General features: G+C 37.3%; 1 protein-coding gene across 5 annotated transcripts in view; it reads left to right on the top strand.

Moving 5' to 3' along the window:
- The window catches only part of zmp:0000001200 (dedicator of cytokinesis protein 9), a 75,426-nt gene that overhangs the window by 5,639 nt on the left and 45,012 nt on the right, over nucleotides 1-24,775 (top strand). For 3 of the 5 annotated variants that reach the window (XM_026272380.1, XM_026272385.1, XM_026272384.1), the window contains exons 2-5: nucleotides 16,223-16,339; nucleotides 20,084-20,173; nucleotides 22,972-23,054; nucleotides 24,260-24,329. In XM_026272380.1, coding sequence (XP_026128165.1) covers nucleotides 16,223-16,339; nucleotides 20,084-20,173; nucleotides 22,972-23,054; nucleotides 24,260-24,329 — 360 coding nt within the window. Of the gene's footprint in view, nucleotides 1-12,314; nucleotides 12,583-16,222; nucleotides 16,340-20,083; nucleotides 20,174-22,971; nucleotides 23,055-24,259; nucleotides 24,330-24,775 lie in introns of those variants that run through there. The other 2 variants (XM_026272382.1, XM_026272381.1) reach the window with 2 other exon arrangements.

The raw sequence follows: 24,775 nt of genomic DNA, 5'->3' as shown, positions 1-24,775 counted from the left end.
GAATCATATTTTTTACCGGTAGGGATAAAGAAATGATCCTGGTTCACGCGCCTCGATCAGTACTGCACTTCACAGAAAGTCAGCGAGTGTCATCTCATAGTGACAGTATGACATTAAAATTAGTTTGTATGTTGTGTAGCATAGCACTGACCAGAAATATACAGGTGCATCTCAATAAATTAGAATTTCATGGAAAAGGTCATTTATTTCAGTAATTCAACTCAAATTGTGAAACTTGTGTATTACATCAATTCAATGCACACAGACTGAAGTAGTTAAATCTTTAGTTCTTTTAATTGTGATGATTTTGGCTCACATTTAACAAAAACCCACCAGTTCACATCTAAACAAATTAGAATATGGTGACATGCCAGTCAACTAATCAACTCAAAACACCTGCAAATGTTTCCTGAGCCTTCAAAATGGTCTCTCAGTTTGGTTCACTAGGCTACACAATCATGGGGAAGACTGCTGATCTGACAGTTGTCCAGAAGACAATCACTGACACTCTTCACGAGGAGGGGAAGCCACAAACATTCATTGCTGTGTCAAGGAATTTGGCTACAGTTGTCGTATTCCTCTTGTTAATCCACTCCTGAACCACAGACAACATCAGATATGTCTTACCTGGGCTAAGGAGAAGAAGAACTGGACTGTTGTCCAGTGGTCCAGAGTCCTCTTTTCAGATGAGAGCAAGTTTTGTATTTCATTTGGAAACCAAGGTCCTAAAGTCTGGAGGAAGGGTGGAGAAGCTCATAGCCCAAGTTGCTTGAAGTCCAGTGTTAAGTTTCCACAGTCTGTGATGATTTGGGGTGCAATGTCATCTGCTGGTGTAAAAGAACCAAAGACTTAAACTACTTCAGTCTGTGTGCATTGAATTTATTGAATACACAAGTTTCACAATTTGAGTTGTTACTGAAATAAATGAAATTTTCCAATGACATTCTAATTTATTGAGCTGCACCTGTAAATACACACACATACAGTATGTAAATAGAAAAGGTTTACATGTATAAATTTATATTAATATAATTTATATTATAGATAAATATAATTAATGTATAAAACATAGTTTTCTTAAATATATACATTCTTGTGTGTGCGTTTATAAGAGATCTGTTCATCTTCAAAACATGATGCAAACTTCAACAAGTGCAAAAAGACATTGTAATATTAATCCATATGAATCAAGATGATTTATTTAAAATTTTCTGAAGACATATGATCGCTTTATATGATTTATTTTAGGCTTTAATTTGCATATAAACCTTGATCGACACAAATACATACAGCATAGCAAATCAAATATCATAAGCAGAAGCTGATGAGAGAAAAACACAGAAATGACGAGTGATATTATAATGTCTATTAGTTTTCCAAAGATGAATCAAAAGACATGAGGGTGAGGAAATAAGGAAATAATTTTAATTAAAATTTTAGGGTGAAATCTGAGACATCTGAGATGTTTCCAAAAAAAAAAACAACAACAAAAAAACAAAAAATCAGCTGGGCATAACATATGATCTATTGTAATATGATTACATTAGTAAGGGCTGAAACATGCTACTGTAACAACAGATGCATTTATTAAGAAGGAATACAGTGTCAGTTTTTGCGAACTAAAAGACAATTATAGCAACTTCCACATCCCTCAGAGCTCTGTCCCGGCCCGTACAAGACCTGAGTCAGAGAGACGACTGATTGAGCTCCTCAGATCCTCAGACGCCTCCAGCACCTCCACTGACAGGACCAAACAAAGACCTGTGCTGCAGTCACAGACACACGCACACACGCACACACACACACACACACACTGGTTTCCAAGTTTTATGGGGAATCTAGGCATATTGATTTTTATAGTATACAGACTGAATTTTTATACCCTTGCCCGAATCCTACACCTAAAACTACCCGTAACACAAAACTTTCAGCTATTTTAGATTTTAGTGTACCTCACACTCTTCCTCTATCTTTGTTTGTGTGTGTGTGTGTCTGAGTGTCTGACAAAACAGGGGCTTATAAACTCTGTGACCAAAGGTCATATTTACTTGTTTTTCTCTGCAGCCACTGTACAGTCGTAAAAAATCTGTCCTTTGTAGAAAGCTCTTCCCTCATTCAAGGAATCAGTGCCTGAATATAGACTTTAATCACATAAACTCCAAGCTTTCAACCCTCTCAGCCACTTGTTGTCTTTCTCTTTTTTTAGGCTCTTCTTCGTGACATTTGTGTTAGTCAGATTTAGATCTTTCAGTTTTTTTACCATTCTTCTCTGGGTTTGTTTTCGATGGTAACATCACTATAGTAAGTGTTTACTCTGTGAGTCAGTGTTTGCTGGTCTGGTCTTTGCGCTCTTTCAGAGATCTGGGAAGAGTTTTACTGCGCTGCATGTGTGAATCTGATAGCAGTGAGTTTAGGCCGCCTCAAGGCCGTCTCACGTGACTGACGTCAGAGCTGCCCAGAGCACTGAACTCTACAGAGGGCAGCATCTGATACTGCATTACACCACGCTGTGAGACCAACGAGTGCTTTTACACTCAAAGTTCAAGCTATTTCAATATTAAATCTGTTTGGTGCTGGCCTTTCAAAGCAAAATCAGGCATAGTGTAATGCATGTCTGTCTGTTTGTGATTTTTCACTCATGATTCCTGACATTCGTGATGCACATTTTTTTCATGGCCAACATTAAGTTGTTCAGCAGTTGGAGCTACAGTAGCTCTTCTGTGTAATTCTGGCCTTCACTCCTCACATGACCCTGACACCAGTTCAGCGGTTGTCCTATCTTGCATCACTTTTGGTAGGTGCTAACCACTGGATACTGGAAACACCCCACAGTACTCGAGGTTTCGGAGGAGCTCTGATCCGGTCATCTAGCAATCACTATTTGGCTCTTGTCAAAGGCACTTTTTTCACATGCCCATTTCTCCTGCTTCCAACCCAACATATGCTGCGCATCTCTGGTAAACCTGACCGTACTATTTTAATGCCAAACAAATAAAAACTTTATTATTTGGCCATTTCGTTATGACAGAAATGCTACAGCTACTGTAATTTCTAGCATGTGTACATTGAAACTTTAACGATGTGAGGTAACGTTAAACTCTGAGTGAGGGTTTGGGCTTTTATTTTGAAATCGTCATGAACAGTTAGCATATTGGGAAATATATTTCTGTATTCTCCTGTGTTTGTGTAGGAGAAATTATAATGATAAATGATAACAGTTTGTGTGGAGCTGCTCTGTGACCTACACACATGTAAATAATTAAAACACATATGAGTTTGTGTATTCACAATATCTTTATGCTTTATTATGATTCTTGAATGGGTTTCATATTTTGTGCAGCCTTGGAAAACAGTCTAATAATGCGTTACATGGATTCATATCCATGCAATACCACATTTCCTGTGTTTTGCAGGTTACTCGACTCGAGGATTTTGTTGAATTCAGTCGAGTACTTGAATTGAATCGATTAATCGGGACAGCCCTATAGACTAGTGCCATTATAACGTTATTCTCTTCACCTCTCAGTGGCTTTAATGTTGTGACTGATCAGAGTATTGTACTTTGGGACGTTTACACATTCATGTTTTATTATTATATTTATAATATTGTTCTCTGTACACATGTACAAGCTGTACATACATCTCATTGTTTTTCAGCATCTCATATCATGAGCGCAGAGTTTTTTTTAAATGCCATGTCAAATTCAAAATATTTCAGCATTGATGAACTTGAAAAGCGTGTCCTGTGTGAATATATCCTAACTTTTTTTCTGCTTCCTGTTCATGGCTGTGGTTTGGCAAGGTGAGTTACTAACAAAATAGTAAGGAGATACTTCAAATTGTAATGTAACTATGTAATTATATATAGCCATATCTACCATATATCAAATTATCCCGGAGTTTGTGCTTGCTTTCTCCTTTCTGAGACACTATATAGTGCCAGAACACAGCTGTGTCAATGCATACCTACAGTTTTATTTACTAAAGAAAATGTACATGATGCTTGCATATATAAAAGTTCCAGCAACTGTTTTTTGTGATTTCTTAGGAGAAAAATGATAAGTCAGATTGTTTGGAAAAGTGAGAGCAGATCTGTCCTCGTGATATCTGTAGTTTATAAAAACCATATCTGAGTCAAGGACTGTCTCTCTAGAGTTGATCAGCTTTAATGAAGCTCTCTCTGCCAGTTACACTGCATGCCTCACATTCCTCCACGCGTCTGTGTGTGTGTGTGTGTGTGTGTGCGCTAGGTGTGGATGTTTAAGAGATATTTCTCTGTGTGATTTGATTTAAATGAGTTATTAATGGAATGCACAAAACAGTCATGACTGCACGCAACATCTTTTCCTTTTTTTTCCCCCCGCTTTTGTTGATTTATGTTTAGGTGGAGCTATGACCACAGCTTTCTGGAAAAGAAAATAAAACCCATTATGTCAGGACTCTGAAATGCTGAGCCTCCACCGCCCACCAGATAAAGACCACGCTCACAATGTTTAGATCTGTCTGATAGGGCTTTATTTCATTCTTTATTTCACTTCAGTTTTTTGGGTTTATTCCACAATTTCACAGAGTAAGCTGGGAAAAGTAAGAGTACTTACACAGGAAGAATCTTATATATATATATATATATATATATATATATATATATATATATACAGTATATGTATGTATGTAATGTAGGCCTATGTGATGTATTTATGGGCATTGAATTGTTGCAGTCTTTTTCAGGAATACTATAATGATTTTAATTTGTTTGAAATTTGATTTAAAATGCATTTTTATATTTTTTGGAGAGCAAAAAAAAATGTAATTTATTGTAATGTATTATTTTTATATACTACTATGTACTTTTATAGTTGGTATGGTATCTTTTTATTATAGCTTTTGTTTCTGTATCAGTTTTAATTTGAATATGAGTATTTTTATGTGATTTCGTCAGATTTTGTTAAATATTTATTTTTAGCCAAATTTTATTTCAGTAATTGGAGTACTTCAGATTAAAATATAAAATAATTTTATTTCAGCTAGATGCTAAGATCACATTTCATTTAAGTTTATTTTAACAATTATTTGTTATTTTATTGAAAGGTTATTTCAGCTAACGAAACATTTTCTGAACAGTTTGTTTTAGTTTACAATAACAACACTAGATCATAATGAAGAAGAATCTTATATTATTTCTAGGAATCAAGCATGCAGTTAAAATATTATTACAAATATTTGAAAACCCCTGTATGTTGAAGTCAGTAAATCTATTAAAATATTAGATAATGTGATCTTTTTATAGCATTGCAAGGTTAGTTAGGTTGTAAATGTTTAGCATCATTGAAGATGTTGAGAAAAACACTTGAGGTTCTGCCAAAATGTGTTTCCAGCTTTTCTTGGTTTCCTCTAGAATACCAGTATAAATAGTTTTTAAAGCATTAGAGAAAATGGTTGCGTGTGATTCCTGTCTTCCTGAATAGCATGACTAAGTCAGGTTTAATGCCAGGAAACTGAATCAGAGAGTGACCGAGCCAGCAACAACACACACCTCAGCAAATGTGTGTCAGAAACCTGAGATTTTACTGGATATAGATCTTTTTGCTCCCGCGTGTGTATTTGTGGCAGTCTGAGATTAGTTTGTTTGATGTGTAGGGCAGCGTTATCTCTACTGAATGACACAGGAAACAGAATCAAACACAGCTTTATAAATGGAGTCATGTGAAATGTGTTTCCTACACAGGAAGGGTGTGTGTGTCCATGGGGCAGCCAGCGGTGTGCTGCGTGTGTGAACAGATGGGAGGTCAGCGACGTGATAACCTTAGGTCTGATCAGCTCCTCTCTTGGGTCACAGGGGTGTTGGGATTCGCATCATGTTACTCTTCTGCTGCACGCGCTGTGATTTATGATGCTTTACAGAGTAAATGGCATACAGCTCCACACAGCCAAGATCATGTGGCATCTCACGCTCTCCTTCTGTATTTTCATCTTCATTAATCTTCTTCTGAATGCGCTTCAGTCATCTCGAATGTTCCTCAAACACTGAGTGTTCACTAATCTCCTCCCATGTTTCACAGATGTCTTGTGTCTTCTCAAGTTAAACTCACAGATGTGTAGTTCAGTCTTAAAGCACAGATGTGGTTACTGATGGTAGGATGTTTTCTCCAGAGAGAGTGCGGAGGGCGACTGGGGATTCGACTCAAACACACTCAGTGTTCAGCTGATAACTGTGTCAACCTGAGTCAGGAATCAACACTCATAAATCTGTCCTGAATGAATGAATGAACTGAGATGATGAGCTGACAGGAATGATAAGAATGTACTGTAAATTGTGGCAAGGTTAGACTGTAATCACAGTAATGTGCTATTTCTCTAACACTAATGAATGTTTCGAGGCCTCTGTTAACACACTCCATCTACAGTGGTGTGTGGTAGATATTGATTAGACTAGGAACACTTTATTATACTGTGTGTGCAGTGTGATGTGCTGCCTGCAGGGGGCATCAGTGCTGCTCTTTATTACGAGTGGGACCACAGTATGTCCTCCTATTGCTGTTAGAAGTAAGCTACAAATGATTCTTCCATTTCTCTTTTGTGTCTGTCGAATGAAGTTCATTCAGGTTAAAGGATTCTGTTTGTTAGTAATCATCTCTCTGCTCCCTGTTCACATTGTAAAATCAACACCGTACTGTATACACACTGTGCAAATGATGTGTTTGAAAGTAAAATTGTGTTTAGGTTTTAGCATAGAAGATCAAACCTGGAGTATTGCCAGTTTTTATAACACTATTAATGGTGACACTTTATTTTAAGGTCAAGTTCTTGCTATTAAAAAAACATGATCTATCTCTTTTGCCTCAGTAAAGACCTAACTTGCTGCTAGTAAGTTGTTAAGTTTATGTATTGGTTAGGATAGGGGATGTAGAATATGCTCAAGTAGACTATAAGTACTAATAAACAGCCAATATGTTAATAATAAGCATGATAATAAGCAACTAGTTAATAGTAATCCACCTTAACTTATTAATTCATTTGCCAAATCTTTAATACAAATCAGCTGCTTTTTCACCAAATTTACTCACATGTTGTTTTTCTATGGCAGGCCATTTCTGGTGTAAAAAAAAAAGGTAATTGCTAGATTAAGTTTAAAACAAGAAATACTCTCAGGTTGTAAGACATAAATTCACACTTTGTATAGAATTTGCATGATAAGTCATAATTATGAGATATGTAAGTCACATGGTAAGATTGTGATATAGTAAGATTGTAAATTGTACAGTTAATCACATAAATTTACCAACGCTGCTAAAAAAAACCCCATTTTTTTTTGTAAATAAAACAAATATTGTTATGTTATACAAGAAAGTAACGTTTCAATCTTTCTACTTCAATTTCTATTTAAATGTTACATTTAATTAAATATGTTAATTGCTGGTTCTTTGTTATTGTGTGTGAAATGTACTAGCAATTTCTGAGTGAAAATAGTTTTTAAAGTAAATCCAGTTTAGTGAAACTATTTCACACCAACCAAACAACAGACAGACTCAGATGCACTTAAAACATTCCTTTAATGAAAGTATTGCATTTAGAATCCTGCTACAGCATGTTGAGTAGTCACACTACAGTCTCCATCACTCTGTCCAGGCATGACTTAATGAAAAATTGAGTATTTGAAGGATTAAATACACATTGCATGTCATAAAGCCGAGGACAATCGTAGTCCGATAAACAATCATGCATGCAGCTTGGCAAAGTTCATGGAGAAAACAATAGGTAATTAACAGATATGTGAGACTGAAAGGACACACACTAACACACTCTCACACACACTTCACACAAACAAATGTCTTTATTGTCAAAGTGTGTGTATTTGTGTGTTTAAGCTCTCTGGGGGTCTTTAGTAGAAACAGCTCTGCACTCACTCAGTTCTCTTGGAAGTATGTGTTTTGTCACATTCCAAGTTACACCCTCTTCATATTTCCCCATTCCTGCAGGGATCGACTGCCAATTACATCAGTTTTGATTATGCAACACACCCTGCGAAGGTGTGATGATGTAGATGTGAGAGGTCAGAGGTCAGACTGAGCACGTACTACACCTGAGAGAGACCGCTAAGAAATAGATCTACATACTAAATATCAAAGCAAATATCTGTATGTGCACTCAAATCTTGCTTGATATTTTTATTTTTTATTTTTATCTCTTCAGTCTTCACTTCACTTTCAAGATTTGCTCCGTGTCAGGTGTTTTGGGGATTTTTAGTTGAAGTATGAAGTCAGTTCTTCTCAAGCTCACACAGGTATCCTAGCAGAGGAACCACAGGTGTAGAGAATCTCATTAACTATCATGAACTAACATCTGCCAACCATCCAACAAATATTGGCATAAATGTGAAAAGTATGGACATAAATATGCTTAAAAAAGAAATATACAATATAATGCAAACTAAATTATAGTATTAAAGATTAAAATTATATTAAACACAGTTTAATGTAAGAGTCCTTATTTTGACCCTCTTAAGTAGGACTTAAGTTCATATTACTAAGTAATTTCATAATTACTTCTATTGTCTTTGAAATATAATTAAAGCATACTGCTGAATATACTGAAAAGCATTAAAATCAGTGTTAATTTCGTTGACTAAATATTTTCGTCACAAATATATTTTTGCGGACGAAAACGAAACGAAAACTAAAAAAGAAGGCACTGATGGAGACTAAAACTATGACTAAATTGATTGACATTATCGTCCACGAATAAAGGACGAGACGAAAATAGACTGTGAGAAAAATCAAATCTGCAGACGGGAGAGATGCGAGGAATCAACAAAAGAACCGGCAAAACGGAACAGACTGCATGAGAGAAGAGAACCAATCCGAGCCTGACTTATTGAGACGTGAAGCGAAGGTTTTCAGTTTTTAAATGAGCTCCCGGGAAGTCGGCATTCAAATAGGTGATGTCTAAAAGAGCGACAAAATGTCCACAGCTCACTTCACGTTTGACGACGAACAAAACAAAACAAAACAAAGCGTAAAGCACGCGGAGCGCTCATTCATGGCAAGAACACAACCAATTTGAAAAGACATTTACAGACGAGCCACCTGGACATTTTCTCAAATGTAATTTCACAACAATGTTCTTTTGTTTATTGAGCTAAGCATAATTGGAAGACTGCAGTGCGTAGATGTTGTAGCATTAAATATTACGAACTGAAAAGTACTGTAAAATAGCCCCTTCTTCAAGCTAGATGAGAGCACAATACTAATACATATTATTATGACACATACATTTGATTAATACGAATGTTTAGTATATTTTATAATGTTCTACTTGTTGACAATATCACAAATATTTCTATATTAGTCCTGTGAAACGTGAATGTTCACATCCTATCATTATACATACAAATCTAGCAATATTGCAGTATTTAAAACATACAATATTGCTAGACAAATGAATACCTTATAAAATCTTGTTACTTTTTTATCCACCTAGCTGCCAACTTATTAAATATTTACTTTAAATGTATGCACTCCTTGTTCAGCTCAGCTGTAAGCTTTAAGGTCCTGGACCTAACTTTATTTTTCTTTTATTGATGGTCAGTTGGCAGCTAGTTATTGTTTACATTATCATGACAGTGTTTGTTGCTGCATAAAAGCTTTTGAATCGAAATAAAGACACAGTTGTGTTGAAATTAAGTTGAATTTGTGTTTTATATATTTTGGTTAAGTTTGTTTCCTATACCAGCTGTAAAAAATTGTCTAGTAAATCTGTTATTGATTTTAGTCTTATTTTAGTCGACTAAAATACCAAGCAATTTTAGTCGACTAAAATAAGACTAAAATTTAAACAAATCAGATGACTAAAACTTGACTAAAACTAAAAAGAATTATAGTCAAAAGACTAAGACTAAAACTAAATAAAAATTTCGTGTCAAAATTAACACTGACTAAAATCTACTTCAATGTCATTTCTGTTAAAACCTTGCATGTTTAAACTGCTTATTTAAATATATTTGAAACTGAACATTTGTAGTGAAGTTGCAATTTAGTATATTTAAAATATAAATATATATAAACATATTAACTTAAATGTTTTAATGAATAAAACTCTCCTCCCCCTTCTCCTTAATCAACTTCTACGGCTAATGACTTTGCAGTATTCTTCATAAACAAAACAACTACCATAAGTGACCAATTCTCCACACCACAAACCGATGATAACTTCATAACGACAAATACACACTCTCTCCTCCTCCTTTCCATTCTCTGAGATGGAAGTTTCCAAACATATCCTTTCCAATCATCCTACTACCTGTCCACTTGATCCTATCCCCACTCACATATTTGCACTTACTCATATTATCAACACCTCTCTTCACACTGAAACATTTCCCGCATCATTTAAGCAGGCTCGGATAACCCCACTGCTTAAGAAACCATCTCTATATCTAGCACTATCCTTTCACAGAACAACCTCCTGGACAGCAAGAGGTGAGGTTTCTAAGTCACAACTTCTTGCTGCTGGGGTACCTCAAGGCTCAGTGCTTGGACCACTTCCTTTCTCCATCTACATATCATTTTTAGGATCTGTCATTCAGAAGCATGGCTTTTCCTATCATTGCTATGCTGATGACACTCAATTCTACTTCTCATTCCAACCAGATGATCTGACGGTAGCTGTTGACATTGCAGCCTGTCTGAGAGACATTTCTAGCTGGATGAAGGACCATCATCTTCAACTAAGCCTAGCTAAGACTGAACTGTTTGTGGTCTCAGCCAACCCTGCCGACTTTATTTGAGTGTAGTGACGTATTTCCAGCTGAAACGGAATATTGCATGATTTTATTTTTGCGTTCCTGGTCTGTCCATTTGTTTTATAATTGCAAACGTAACAAACATCTTTTTGGGAAATTTGCTTGTGCCATCTTTACTTAGTATTATTTACACTTGGTATTTTATTTATTTTTATGTGACCTTTTAGGGCACTATCTCAATACATACAAAACCAAACACACACACACACACACACACACACACACATCCATAGCTTTCGGAAAAATCTGAGCATTAAGTCATCTTGTCCCTTCACACAGGCTTAAACACACAGAAAGGTGTTGTCCTCGGGGCATGAGTGAGGAAGTGTAAGCTTATGACGGGCAAGATCTCTGTATGTGTGTGTGTGTAAGTGCAGCTGTGCTAGTTCCTAACCTTCCCCCCGCATGTCTCTGTATAGTAAAAGATAACACACACACACACACACTGTCCTTTTGTGGATTCTTAACAGTGTGTTTGGCTTTGTTTTGTGTGTGTGTGGAATTCCCTCTGAACAGATGAATAAACAGGGTGTGTCACAGAGACAGGAGACATGTTTAAAACTTCTGTCACACACACATATATACACACACATCAGCTGTGGATGAGGTACACAAATCAGAAGTAAAAGTACAAAAGTTTCTTAACTTTGTGCACACAGAGGAACTCCCAGTTCTTGATTCATTCTGAGTCAGACACAAACCCTCACACTCGCTCACTGAATCAGTGAGTTTTTGACTCGAGGACAGCTGTGATTAGATTAGTCCAGTTCGCAAATTAAAAAATTATTGCAAATTTTCAAACCTATTCAATGGACTCTTTGAAAATAATGATCTCATTCACGAATTGGACATTATCACGCCTCGATTATTTCCCAGTTTATTTCAGTTTAATCACGAAGTACAGTATGTTTTTATGAAATGTAGTAGAGTAATAATTATGCTTTAGAATATAGAAAGTTAACGTTTCTCAAATGCTATTCATTTTTTAAAGTTGGTGCATTAAGATGGATCATGTTAGGTTTGACATTAGTTATTAAGAATGTTACACTGATAGTTTTCTTCAGGCTGCTTGTTCACATTCAGACCCTTTTGAATAGTAAAGAGTGCTTCTAAACTAAGAAAACCCTCTCTCAATCCTGCCTGCAGGAAAGACAAATCACAATAGGGTTATCTTTGACATCTCGCTCGTTTCTCCCAGACAACAATGAGAGAAAAAATGGAGAGCAAATAGATTTGTCTCCTGAGAGACACACTCTTCCTATAGTTTTATGAGGGATCTCATACCCCCAGTTTCATCTTAATGAATTACTTCAATGAAATGGCTTTCCTTTAAGAGGTTTATGGAAGAGCATTGTCTGAGGAAGCTTTCCTGTGGGTGTCTGTCGTGGAATGTGTGTGTGTGTTGGGACACTGTGATTAGCGTGCAGGTGGATCCCGTGAGGAGGAATGTGTGTGTGTGTGTGAGTGTACTGTATGGTGACTCCCGTCAGCACTGGAGTGAGTGTAGGAGGGGCGTCTGTCTCCAGTCAGAGCGCGAGGTGAGGCTCGTGTCCAGTCTGTGAGAGCAGCAGGGGCTGGATTCATGTCACTCTGCAGGCGCACAGCTGCACGTTTTCCAGGACCCTTTTGGATGTGGAGAGCTTATCTGATAGACAGAGTGTGGAGTCATGCAGGGCAGGACGGGGAAAGCGCCCAAGAAAGAGCTGGTGATCGAGTCTCCCCAGCAGTTTAAATATGTCCCTGTGGTGGAGGAGGAGCAGGATGGAGCGGGTCCTCAGGGGAAGGTGAGTGCGCTCGCTCATGAAGCTCCTGTCAGGCTGACCTGAGATGCTTTTAACTGAGAGAAATCTGAGTGGAATAGTTTGATCAATCTTATTGATTTATTTTAATCAACTGTTTGTTTTATAGTAAAAAGCTTAAACTACTTTATGATAGTTTTACAGTCAGTCAGATTGATTATTATAGTTAATCGGCTGTGGAACTGTTAAGTGAACTAGTAGTAGTTTAATAGCCTGTCAACATTTTCAGTCAGTTTTTGATGGTCCACTGTGAATGTGACTTTGATTTACTTTTTTTTTTTTTTTTTTTTTTTTTTTTTTTATAACTTAAAATTGATTTCATGACATTTGAAGTGAAAGTTAAATTAAAGCATGAATTGGTCATGAAAACTGAGGTGTGGTTGTGACAGAAGGGCTGTTTAAAGTTATTGATTAAGCCTTTAGTGCATGTAAACCCGATTGGTTTAGTTGTTTTTTGGGGTTTAAATGTGTAGTGTAGTAGAAGATCATACCATGATATATAAAATTGATAAAATACCGTATTAATATACCTTGGTATTTACATGGTACAGTTTAATCAGTGCATTATATCAAATGATTAATTTAAAGTTAAGAGCCCAGTAATAAAAGACTTTTTGAAGACTCTTTATTAATTAATACTATTTTTGAAGAATGTAAAGTTCAAGAGAACTACATTTATTTGAAAGATAAGTCTTTTGTAACATTATAAATGTCTTTACTGTCACTTTTGTCCAATTAAATGAATTCTTGCTGAATATAAGCCAGACCCACTTTATATTAAGCTATTGTTTTCAACATTGATAAAAATAAAAAATCAAATCAGTATATTAGAATGATTTCTGGAGGATCATGTGACACTGAAGACTGGAGTAATGATGATGAAAATACATCACTGGAATAAATTACATTTTAAGATGTATAAATATATAAATGTTGACCAAATAAATGCAGTCTTGGGGGAACATGAGACATTTTAAAACCATTTAAATAATTCATACTGACCCTTAACTTTTTAACAATAGTGTCCAGAATCATTGTGGTACATTAGGGTTAAAAAATATCTCGAATGTCTTTCCCAGCATTATTGCCTGAACGCAGGTTTATTTTGTCTGTCATGCGCACACACACACACACACACACACACACACACACACACACACACACAACTATCACTGCCCACATACTGTATCTTTCTCCTGTGTTTCTACTGCTTCACACACAATAGAGCTGAGCTCAGCTTTCAGGCTGTTTGCTTTAAAAAGGGGAGTGCACTGCTCCTCAGAAGAGAGAGATGAATGTGCTGAGATGATTCATGTGGAAATCAGACAAGCTTCCATCCTCTCACACGTGTATGTCTTTCCTGCTGTCGTTTTAGTCCAGTATATTCTGCTGTTCTTCTGACTTATGAACTTTGTTTTGAATGCAGAGTGTGCTGTGATTTGTGGTCCTGTTGTGTGCAGCTGGAGTGTGACTGGATGTTTCAGAGTACGGCAGTGTAAAGAAATAAACACAGACTGCACTGTCACATTTCAGCACTGCGTGTGTGTGATTTCCAACTGCAGTTAGAAATTTATATAGCAAAATATTGAATGTTTACTTAACAATATGGTACAAATTTGTTTACAAAATAAGTGCACGCATATTCTCTGCCACATTAACTGATGCATTACTCTGAACACAACTGTGCAAACACTGTCCTATTCATGTGCCCAGGAATAAATATAGGCTAGGCGTGTGTGTGTGTGTGTGTGTGTGTGTGTGTGTGTTTGCCATTTGTGTTTGTACACATGCTGTGACATACTACACTCCATCTAAATGATTTAAAAAAAATGCATGCACATTTTTACAGTATATTAATTAAGAAATTATATTAAACAATTGTGTGCAAAAATGCACTTGTATCACAGGACCATTTAAAATAAATTGGTGGTTGTCATGTACTGTGACCCATTTTAGGCAGCTCAGTGTAAAAGTAATACTATTGTTATTGTCATTGACGCTACTGAAAAATGTAAGGAAGTTAGTAGCATCTCTGTGTAGGTCATTACTCTCGCTCTAGAATGAGTTAGTAGTTATGCAGTTAGTTTCATCAGTGATAATAAAATCACCTGTCAGTCATATGACTGCAACTCAGGTCTCTCATATATGTGTTAAAGATTAAACTGCTGAATGTTTGAAATGTGAATATTCACTCTAACACACATACAAACATATCCGATTTATTTCATTTGACTGGACAGCGTTTTTCTGCTGTTTTTTTTATCAATCATTGGAAAAACAAGGCCTCTACCTACAGTTTTGCAAAGCAAAATTTTTACTGCAGTTTCCAGCTGAAATGAGCCCTAGTAACAGTAAAACACCAACCATTTTTATTCCTTTTCACACAAATAATGATTATGGGGGCAGATTGCACAATACCATATGATGACCTCAAAACACTTTTACCATAGCGCATGATTTGTACCCTAATACATTTCATTGTTTGCATCAGATAAACAGCTCCATATGTATGGCTTTTCTGCCATAGTAAACTTGCTTGGTAGCTCACCTGGTGCAGCACTGAACTTGTGAAGCAATGTCGGATACAAGCTCCATAAAAGACAATAAAAGAGCGGTTGTTTCAGGTGGTACATTATTTTCAAATGCATTCAAAAATCATTCATTGGATTTTTAAAATGAGAACATAAATATTGACATGACGCTGTTTAGATAAAACTGAACATGCTTTTAGCATCACTCACTGGACACTTGCAAAATGTGCAAAATCAGTGTAATATCATTTCGAAGAAATGTCACCACAAGCACATATTTCCAGTGAGCCTGGCTCAGTCTGGGTTTGTATGCTCATGACACACACACTGTTGGGACTGAACTGGTCGATGGTTGTTTTATGTGGTGTCTGGAGGCTTTAATCTGTTGTACAGTCAGTGGAGCTGGTGTTCATGGTGTTTGGTTGGGATTCTGGTCTTTGATTGGTCTATCTATGATATCATCATCAAAACAACGCCGTCTCCTTGGAGATCTGCATCTGAGGTCATTTTGCCAATATCACTCCCAGATGTGTGAGTGGACTGTGTTATCTCATTTAGTCTTACACACACACACACACACACACTCCCAGATTCCTCCTGTACCAGTGGAGACATATTACTAAGATCCTCATCCAGCACTCATATTCTTTAGAGAACACTGATTTATTTTATTACAAAAAGAGTATTAGCAGAGTGAATGTTATCGCTGCACAACATTCCAACTTTGGTTTTAACATTTTAGGTAACTTTTATCATTAAAACTAATTTTGAAATGGATTTTTACTCCTTTTACTTTGGCTCAGGAAGTTCCTTTGACTCTTTAGACAATATTGCCATTGAACACCATTGAGCGTGTTTAGAAACAGGTACAATCACAATGGCCTATCTTAAGGTGCTTTGCATGAGGTTTTTAAGAAATAATATTTCATTGGACTTTACCAATCAACCCGTGCCTCATTTGATTGTGCTAATTCAGTTTTTTAACATGCTTTTCTCCTCTAATTAGTACATGTGAGGACCATCCTGTAACATATTGCCACATTAGAATGGGGATATCTGTAAGATGTGCTGAATTTGTGCATGTGTGTTTTCAGGTGAAGCCGCGTGTGGTGGAGCCTCTGGACTATGAGAGTGTGCTGGTGCAGAGGAAAACTCAGATCCTCAGCGATGGACTCAGGGACATGCTGCAGTTTCCTCTGGAGGATTTTCAGGTCTGATTATCTATGACTTTCCACTGATTTTTTTTATTTTTATTGTGGTATCCTGTCTGACATAAAAATGTGAACAGTGGTTGGTCACTTTACACCTCACTCTGATGTCCTTTACTGCCTTAAAATGTGGTCACACTAGACATTTAACACGGCAACAGCTGTAATACAACATCAAACTCTGAGTTGTCTTTTTTTTTAAAGCATACTTCAACATATAACATGGATAAATGTTATCTACTTCACTACTAGCTTGGTTGTAAAAGTCTGTATGGTTTGGTTGCACCATTTATTTTTAAAGGGGTCATCAGATCTTTCATCAGATTTGATTTCATCAAAGTGGTTATGATTCTTTAGAGTCTTAATTAAAAATATTTTAAAGTAACATTCCTTGGTTAACATTTCTCAATGGTAGTGTAAAACAACACCTTTTTATACCCTGTCAAAACAGCTCTTTTCACAGCAAGCCGTTTCAATGCATGTCCCTTTAAATGCTAATGAGCTCTGCTGACCCCGCCCCTCTCCGTCAGTAGGGTGTCAAGCCATTCTTTGAGACTGTAAATTTTAGTCGCATTTATTGTGAAACATTATTAAGAAAGGTGATTTTCAAAATAAATTAATTAATTAAAAAAAGTATAAAACATTTCTTCTGTAGTTGAAACTGAATCACAAATGATTCGCGCGAACATAGACGCATTTATGCAAATTGGGGTCTGGATTTATTATTAAAAAAAAAAAAAAAAAAAACACTGGGTGGATTTTTATTATTATAGGGTGGTTGTGTACACACCCTGCCAACACACATTTCAGTTCAAACAACTTGTAAAAGTGAATTTTTGTATCCGATGACTTCTGTAAGGGAGACTATCATAATGTCTCTTTAATGTAATGCATAGTCACATATGACGTTTTCTCTCAATGAGGGTATGTTTCAGGTTAAACATAAGCTAATTGATGCAGTTCAGTCAATCTGATATTTTATTCCAAGTGTTACTCCTGGATGGAGTTTAACAGTGCAACACAAATGTGTAAGCCTGAATGTGTAATTTACCCACAGCTGGGGAAACCGGTCCCAGATCCACAGTGTTTACACTTCAGAACGTCGACCTACTAATGGTCCGTGTGTCACTGTCTCTGCACATTCAACTGGGACAGGACGTAACACTGAAATATGACACATTTTCACATAATCCACGAACAATGAGAAGCACAGGTCTCATGACACCAGGCTCTGTCCATCCTGAGCTATGATCGGCCGGCACACTGACACATTCCACAGAGATCCTGACCGGCAGAGCAGATGTTCCCGGCCTCTTCTCTCTCAGTGTCTCGTGTTGTCTCTCTGGGTCACCGGCTCTGATCACACCACGCAGCTGGAGTCATGGCTCTCAGAAAATAGATTCAAGGCTGTCATACAATAAAGGAGTAAAGTAAACAGCTGTCTGACTGTCACAGCTGCACACAGAGTCCATGTGACCGAGATGTTGTCCACTGAAATCTTCTAGAATGCACACGGTTTCTGATGTCCATAGACGTGCTGCATGAAAACATCATCTCCTGCCAAACAGCACAGAGATCCAGGCTGCATCTCAACTTATACTACATATTAAATTGGGATTCATTCATAATATTGAAAAAACTAGGTGAAAGGTAACCGGATGATCTACTAGTTATGGGAAGATTTAGGCTTCTGCAATTAATGGACACTGTACGATCCCATGAAGCCACACAAAGGGTTTATGAATGCCAGTCAAACAATGCAACGAATGCTGTAGGTCACATGACAACATGACTGATATAGTTCATACTATTATGAACATACTTTTATAACACTCACAAAGTTTCATAGAATCTACTAAATACTTGCTTTTTCAGAAATACTCTATTTTTCAACTGTAGAAAACTGTAAAATACAAGGCTAAGGGGCCGTTCACAACAGAATGTGTGTTTGTGTCTAAAAACGTGAGAGACAGTGCTCAGGAATGGTTTTAAAAAGCGCAGTGCAGAATGCCGTTTAATGGCTCTACAGAAAAACAAAAGCTTGCCCGGCCTCTGAGGTCTTCTGATTGGTCCACTGTTTCAGAACTGACGTTGATGCACGGTGCTGCTAAAAAATGCTTAACTTGAGATGGCATCTTAAAAACTTGGGGCCCATGTACAGTATGAGACACTGCAAAAGATGTGAACGCAACAGTCATACACGTTCTGTGTGAAGTACTGAAAGTATACAGAAATGTGCCTGGTCATCAGTCTCCGGATGAGACGGTAAAAGTGGGCTGTTGACAGCATGATGGTTAATGAACCGGGCTCTGAAAGTGCACAGACTCATTTCCCAGTTAAGATAACTTAGAATCTGAGATCAAAGTTCTGCTCTATCACCAAAAGCACTTAAACTGCTCCAGTGGGACAGCCCTTACATCCGTTTACAGTGCCTAAACTCCTTTAGATTAAAGCTTTTATCAAAGGTAAGAGAATGTCATATTTTATTACACTTATTACTGTCAATAAAAGGTTAAATGGGCAGTTCACCCAGAAATCACACTGATGTCATACTAAGCTCTTAAGACTGTGTTCTTTAATATTCAGAACACAAATTAAGATATTTTTGATGAAATCCAAGACCTTTCTGACCGTCCCATAGAAAGCAACTACTCAAGGCCCGGATACGTAGTAAGGACATTGTTAAAATGGTCCATGTGACATGAACGAAAAAACATTCTCTTCTGTGTCAGCCTTAATTTGTGTTCTGAAGATGAACAAAGGTTTTATGGGTTTGGAACATGATGAGGGTGAATGATTAATGAATTAAGGACATTTTTGGGGTGAACTAACCTTATAACACATGTCACCATGCTAATACTGGATGACATAGACAACCACTAATTCGTCCAAACTAGTCTCACAGATTCAGACCTTTCATCAGTTTAAAGTCTGGTCCATTTCCAGCTTTCCAGTCACACTGGATTTTTTGTTTTGTTGTCTTTTATTCAAATGCACACAAATGTAGGGGACAGGAAACACGAGACCATGCAAATTTCACTGCTTTCTAAAGTTTAGTAAACTCTGACCTGAGAAAATACCAAGTATTTTGCTTGGGCCTGTTTGTTCCTCCACAGGCCAAGATGTTTACCATCTTAAAGTTCCTGACGTGCTGCTTATCTGCTAATCTTGTGACATCAGACATGCCTTTTCCCACGTGTCCCCACAGTGAGCTTGCCTTGAACCTGTGACCTTGTAGGTTCCCAACCCAGGTCTCCATCCACTACCTGAATCTCTATTAGCTCTTGAAGTTTCCCTCACACACTGCTGTCCTGTAGTTGTGTGCTCATGGTATTTGGCAGTGTGTGCATGGCTCCTGGTAGACTATGGCAGAGTTCCTCCTCTTCTCACCCACTGCGATTAGCATCTCTCCAGGAGGAAGTGAGGGCTTCAGGAAAGGAAGTTTGGGAACAGGAGGACTCTATTGTGTGTTTTTTTTCTCTTTGGAATGCTATTAACGCTATTTTCCGCTGGTTCTGAGACCCACTGACCCTGGTGACATAGAGACACTGACCAATCAAACCTCAAGGAATCACCCAGCATGCTGCCATAACCAATCAGAAAAAAGAGAAAATGTTTTTGAAAGTCTTGTGATCTTTTTCCGAGTACTTGTAGCCATCCCTAATCTTTTGTATCAGATGTCAGGTTTTGTATAGATGTGGTTCTAGATAGCATAGATTTGATTCTAACAGTGTTTTTCTTCTGCAGGTGTGCACACTGCCACGACAGATCCGGACCTTCTACCCCTCCATACCTCCACACGCACTGAGAGAGGCACAGAGTCTGTTTGTGCAAGAGGTAAAACACACACACACACTTACAGAGCACTTTCTTTGAATTCATAACTTCACTGTCTCACATTTACAGTCATACAGCGTGTGCGTGTAAGACAGAAGAGCACAGCACCTATTGTTCTTTAACAGTATTTGAGCATTCGACATCCTCACACATACTTTCTGCTCTCTGAGGATTTCCTCTGTTGTTTATAAAGAAGACTTTGTCCGAGATTGACCTTCGTTTCACATAACACACTCACTCCTAGCTGAGAGGAGAATAGTCCTCCATTGTTCTGCAGATATTCCCAATTCTTTATAACACTCACTGCCAGATAGGTATACACTCATGGGATACTCCCGAACTATCTGAGTACACACACACACACACACACTGTGTTACTGGCAGACACATGACCGCTCTCCAGTTGAATATATCAAACAGATGGTTTAACGTGAGTTTTCAAAACCTAGTGAGCTTCACCTCTGTCCGCTGTCTACGAGAAGCTTCCTTCTAAAGGGACGCCTTATAAAATGCATATATACTTGACATTTCCTCCGAGACCTTTGAAGTAGACAGAAAGCAGCATCATTTTTATGTTACAGCATTTATAGTGTACCTATGGTGCCTAAAATGTTGCATCTTACCAGGAATTGTTGTTGGAGTATATATGAGTGTGTTTTTAACATTCACCATCAGCTTTATGCAAATATTGTGCTGATGTTGTGTATTTAAATTTTGAGTGGTCCTTCCGTTTCACTTCTTTTTTTTTGATCTATAAACAATTTTGCCTTTGAGGAATGGGTTTTCCTGCCCCTGTCTTTCATCTCCTTTCTGCTCTTCCTAAAAAAATCAGATTGGACAGAGAGCAAAGGATTGAGGGAATAAATGAGATCGTTTTGAGCACAGGGTGACTTTGCATAAAACAGCGACTCAAACATAGTAATGCTGTTGCATTTCCTTTCCTGTCAGAAAGGAGAAAAGAAGTCAAAGATGTGGTTGTAGTTAACACTCATGCTCCAGATCATTTAAGCTGTGCTGCTCAGGCAAATGATGCAGGTTTGAATCCGGTTTGCGATTCGTTCTGATCCTGTTTCACCCTCCTTAAAGTTTCCACTCTTCATTATTTTAATTAAGATTCAAAATGTACATTGCTAACATAGATAGTAATACATTATAAGTGCACAAATTAAAGTCATTATCATTGATATTGTATTAATAAGGGATAATGCCTCCACGTCGTGCATTAAAATCCTTTAATGCACAGCTATCCATGCATTATCACAATTATACCATGGTCATTTAGTTAATGATATTTCCAGTCCAATGACTGCATACTGCATTCTTAAACCAGACACAGAGATGAAATAGTGCTGAATAAATCAATCGATCAAGAGAGAGAGAGTGAGTCAGTGTTTAGACATGCATTGACGCTTTTTAATGTAAAGGCAGTAGAGAGAAGGGACAGGACATCATGACATGTTAAAATCAGAAATGAACCCGTGTCTGCCGCTTGAGCACCAGGAGTACCAGCTGCTGCTGTAGATCTAAACTCTCATTCACTTTAGCTTTCAAATTCATCCTTTTAAAGGGGGGGTGAAATGCTATTTCATGCATACTGAGTTTTTTACACTGTTAAAGAGTTGGATTCCCATGCTAAACATGGACAAAGTTTCAAAAATTAAGTTGTACGTTTGAAGGAGTATTTTTGTTCCAAAAAAAACTCCTTCCGGTTTGTCACAAGTTTCGGAAAGTTTTTTTTTCGAGTATGGCTCTGTGTGACGTTAGATGGAGCGGAATTTCCTTATATGGGTCTTAAGGGCACTTCTCCCGGAAGAGCGCGCGCTCCCGTATAGCAGAGCACTGAGAGCACAACAGACGTTCACTGATCAGAGCGAGAGCGTCGCGAAATGTCACAAAAGAAGTGTGTTTTTGGTTGCCAGGGCAAGACAACCCTGCACAGATTACCAAAAAAAAAAAACATTGAGGGACCAGTGGACGGAGTTTATTTTTACAGAGCATCAACGGAGTTGTACAAATGTTTTTGTTTTCGAAGATGCTTGTTTTACAAACAAGGCCCAGTTTGACGCTGGATTTGCAAATCGTTTATTTCTTAAGGATAATGCAGTCCCAACGAAAAAGGGTCACGATCGTGTGTTGGAACCGAATGCGTTGAGTAAAACTGCTTCAAATATCTCTGTGTTGTTAACTTAGCTATCGGTGCGTAAGCACATCAAGAAACCTTGTACACCTTTAAAGAAAAAAAAAAGACAACATAAAGTGGAACTTAGTCATTTTCCAAAACCGCTAAGCAAATATATACAGTTTCAGTACATACCACATAGAGACGTCCTGCTGTAGTTGTTGCTGCTGCTGCTCTCGTTCAGTTTCAGCCTCTGGATCTGATTCTGGATCATAAATATACGCTGAATCTGACTGTTAGCCATGGTTTGTTTTGGATGATGGTTTTTTCCCTCACGGTAATGTCACAACTTCCAAACGCTCTCAACGCAAAAGCCTACTGGCGCTCGTGATTCTTTAGCTCCGCCCACACGTCACGCCTCCAGCCGATCGTGTTTTTCCGGGAAAAATCAGTACAGACTATTTTTCTCTTATAAATATAATAAAACTAAAGACTTTTTGGAGTTATGAGGATGCAGGACTACTCTATAGGTACTCAAGATTAACAGGATATTGAGTGAAAATTAGCATTTCACCCCCCCCCCCCCCTCTTTAATAAAGAGAGTTTGTGTGAATAATTGGAGTTGTATATGCCAGAGGTAATGCTGCTGATGTTAATGCTATTGTGTTTGTTCTTACAGTGCATCAAGTCTTACATCTCTGAATGGCATGTAGTCAACTACAAATATGAGGATTATTCCGGTGACTTCCGTCAGCTTCCCAAGTAAGAACCTCAATTAGACCGAGACATGTTACAGCCTGTGTGACTGATTATAGCTATAGGGACAGAGGACTGCAAGGTATCATTGTTACAGTGTCTTCCTAGGCTGCTCTCTCTCTTTGTGTGTGTGTGTGTGTGTCCTTATGCCATATCGTGAGGACCAAATGTCCCTACAAGGAGAGTAAAACCAGAAATTGTAAAATATAATATAGTAAATGATGTTTATCTGAAAGTGTAAGAATGCAAACAGGTTTTCTGTAAGGGGTGGGTTTAGGGTAAGGGGATAGAAAATATAGTTTGGTCAGTATAAAAGTAATAGAAGTCTATGGAAAGTCCCCACAGTTCACAGAAACAAACGTGTGTGTGATTGTCAGCGTTTGGAAAGATGTTTGTGTTGGTGAGAGCAGGAAATGTGTTTTGCTGGGTAACAATAGAGCAGAGGAACAGCGAGTGAGCTCATCATCTCCACATTGCCACATATACACTTCCAGACCCTTTAACTGTTTAAATGGCCATCTGTTTTTTTCATCTTTTATTGAGACAAAGTTGAGCAGGATGACAGTCCAGCCAAGATCTGATTATCTGGAGAAAGAAACATAAAAACTTTCATTAAAAAGTCATTACCAATAATTATATGAAGCTAAATGGATAGTTTGTGTAGTCATGAGAAATAAATGAAATATGTTCCAAACAAACTAATTAAGATATAAAATATATCACAGATATAGATTAAAATCCTTTTTTTCTTGTACAGTAGTTCTTTTTATTTTGTCTGTAATTTTTCTATGGACTCTACTGTTACATTAGTTTATTAAAAATACAGTAAAAACAGTAAAAAAAAAAAAAAACATTTTCTATTTTGATTTATTTTAATATTCCAGTCTTCAGTGTCACATGATCCTCAAGAATCATTCTAATATGCTGATTTGCTGCTCATTTCTCATTATTATCAATGCTGAAAACAGTTGTTCTGCTTAATATTTTTATGGAAAAAAAATTCAGGATTCTTTTGATGAAGAACAGTATTTATTTGAAATTAAACATTTTAAATGTCTTTTATTGTTAGCTTTGATTGATTTAATGAATCCGTGGTGAATTAAAGTATTGATCTCTTTAAAAAGTACTTCCCTAAACTTTGAGCGACAGTGTAAGTGCTGTTTTTTATTCCTTTGAATCTGGGTGTTAATTTGTGTTTGTTTTGTACACAGCAAAGTGTCCAGACCTGATAATTTAGCCCAGCATGTTTTTGAGGTGGATGAAGATGTGGATAAAGATGAGGTAAATCAAATTCACGCACAAACACACCTTCCAGAATTGTGACCATCTTGTTAAACTTTGAAACTATAGTCCATCTTAAGTGGTATTTTCCCTCTCTAATAAATCCTACAGAATCCTGCCAGATGCCGAATATTTATTTTCCCAAACCACTTATAACACAAATCCCGCCCTGCAGCCAATTTTATTGGTTAATATTAAGATTAGGGGTGGTTGCAGCATTTTGTAGTTAATCAACACAACCAAGGAGTGGAGTTAGTGCTGAAATGGTTTGGGGAAAAAAACACACCTCTGCACTAGAAAGCATGTGCTACAGTATAATAGCTTTGAGTATGAAGTCAGTCAGTAGACTAGTATTAGGACATACTGTACTACCACTTCATAAAACTCCATCCCTTAGTCTGTTATGAAATACTTCCCATTTTTGTACAACTCAATTTATCCAAAAC

Source organism: Carassius auratus, chromosome 9 (genome assembly GCF_003368295.1).
Source record: "Carassius auratus strain Wakin chromosome 9, ASM336829v1, whole genome shotgun sequence".
Taxonomy (NCBI): domain Eukaryota; kingdom Metazoa; phylum Chordata; class Actinopteri; order Cypriniformes; family Cyprinidae; genus Carassius; species Carassius auratus.
This window is presented reverse-complemented; position numbering and strand designations above follow the sequence as displayed.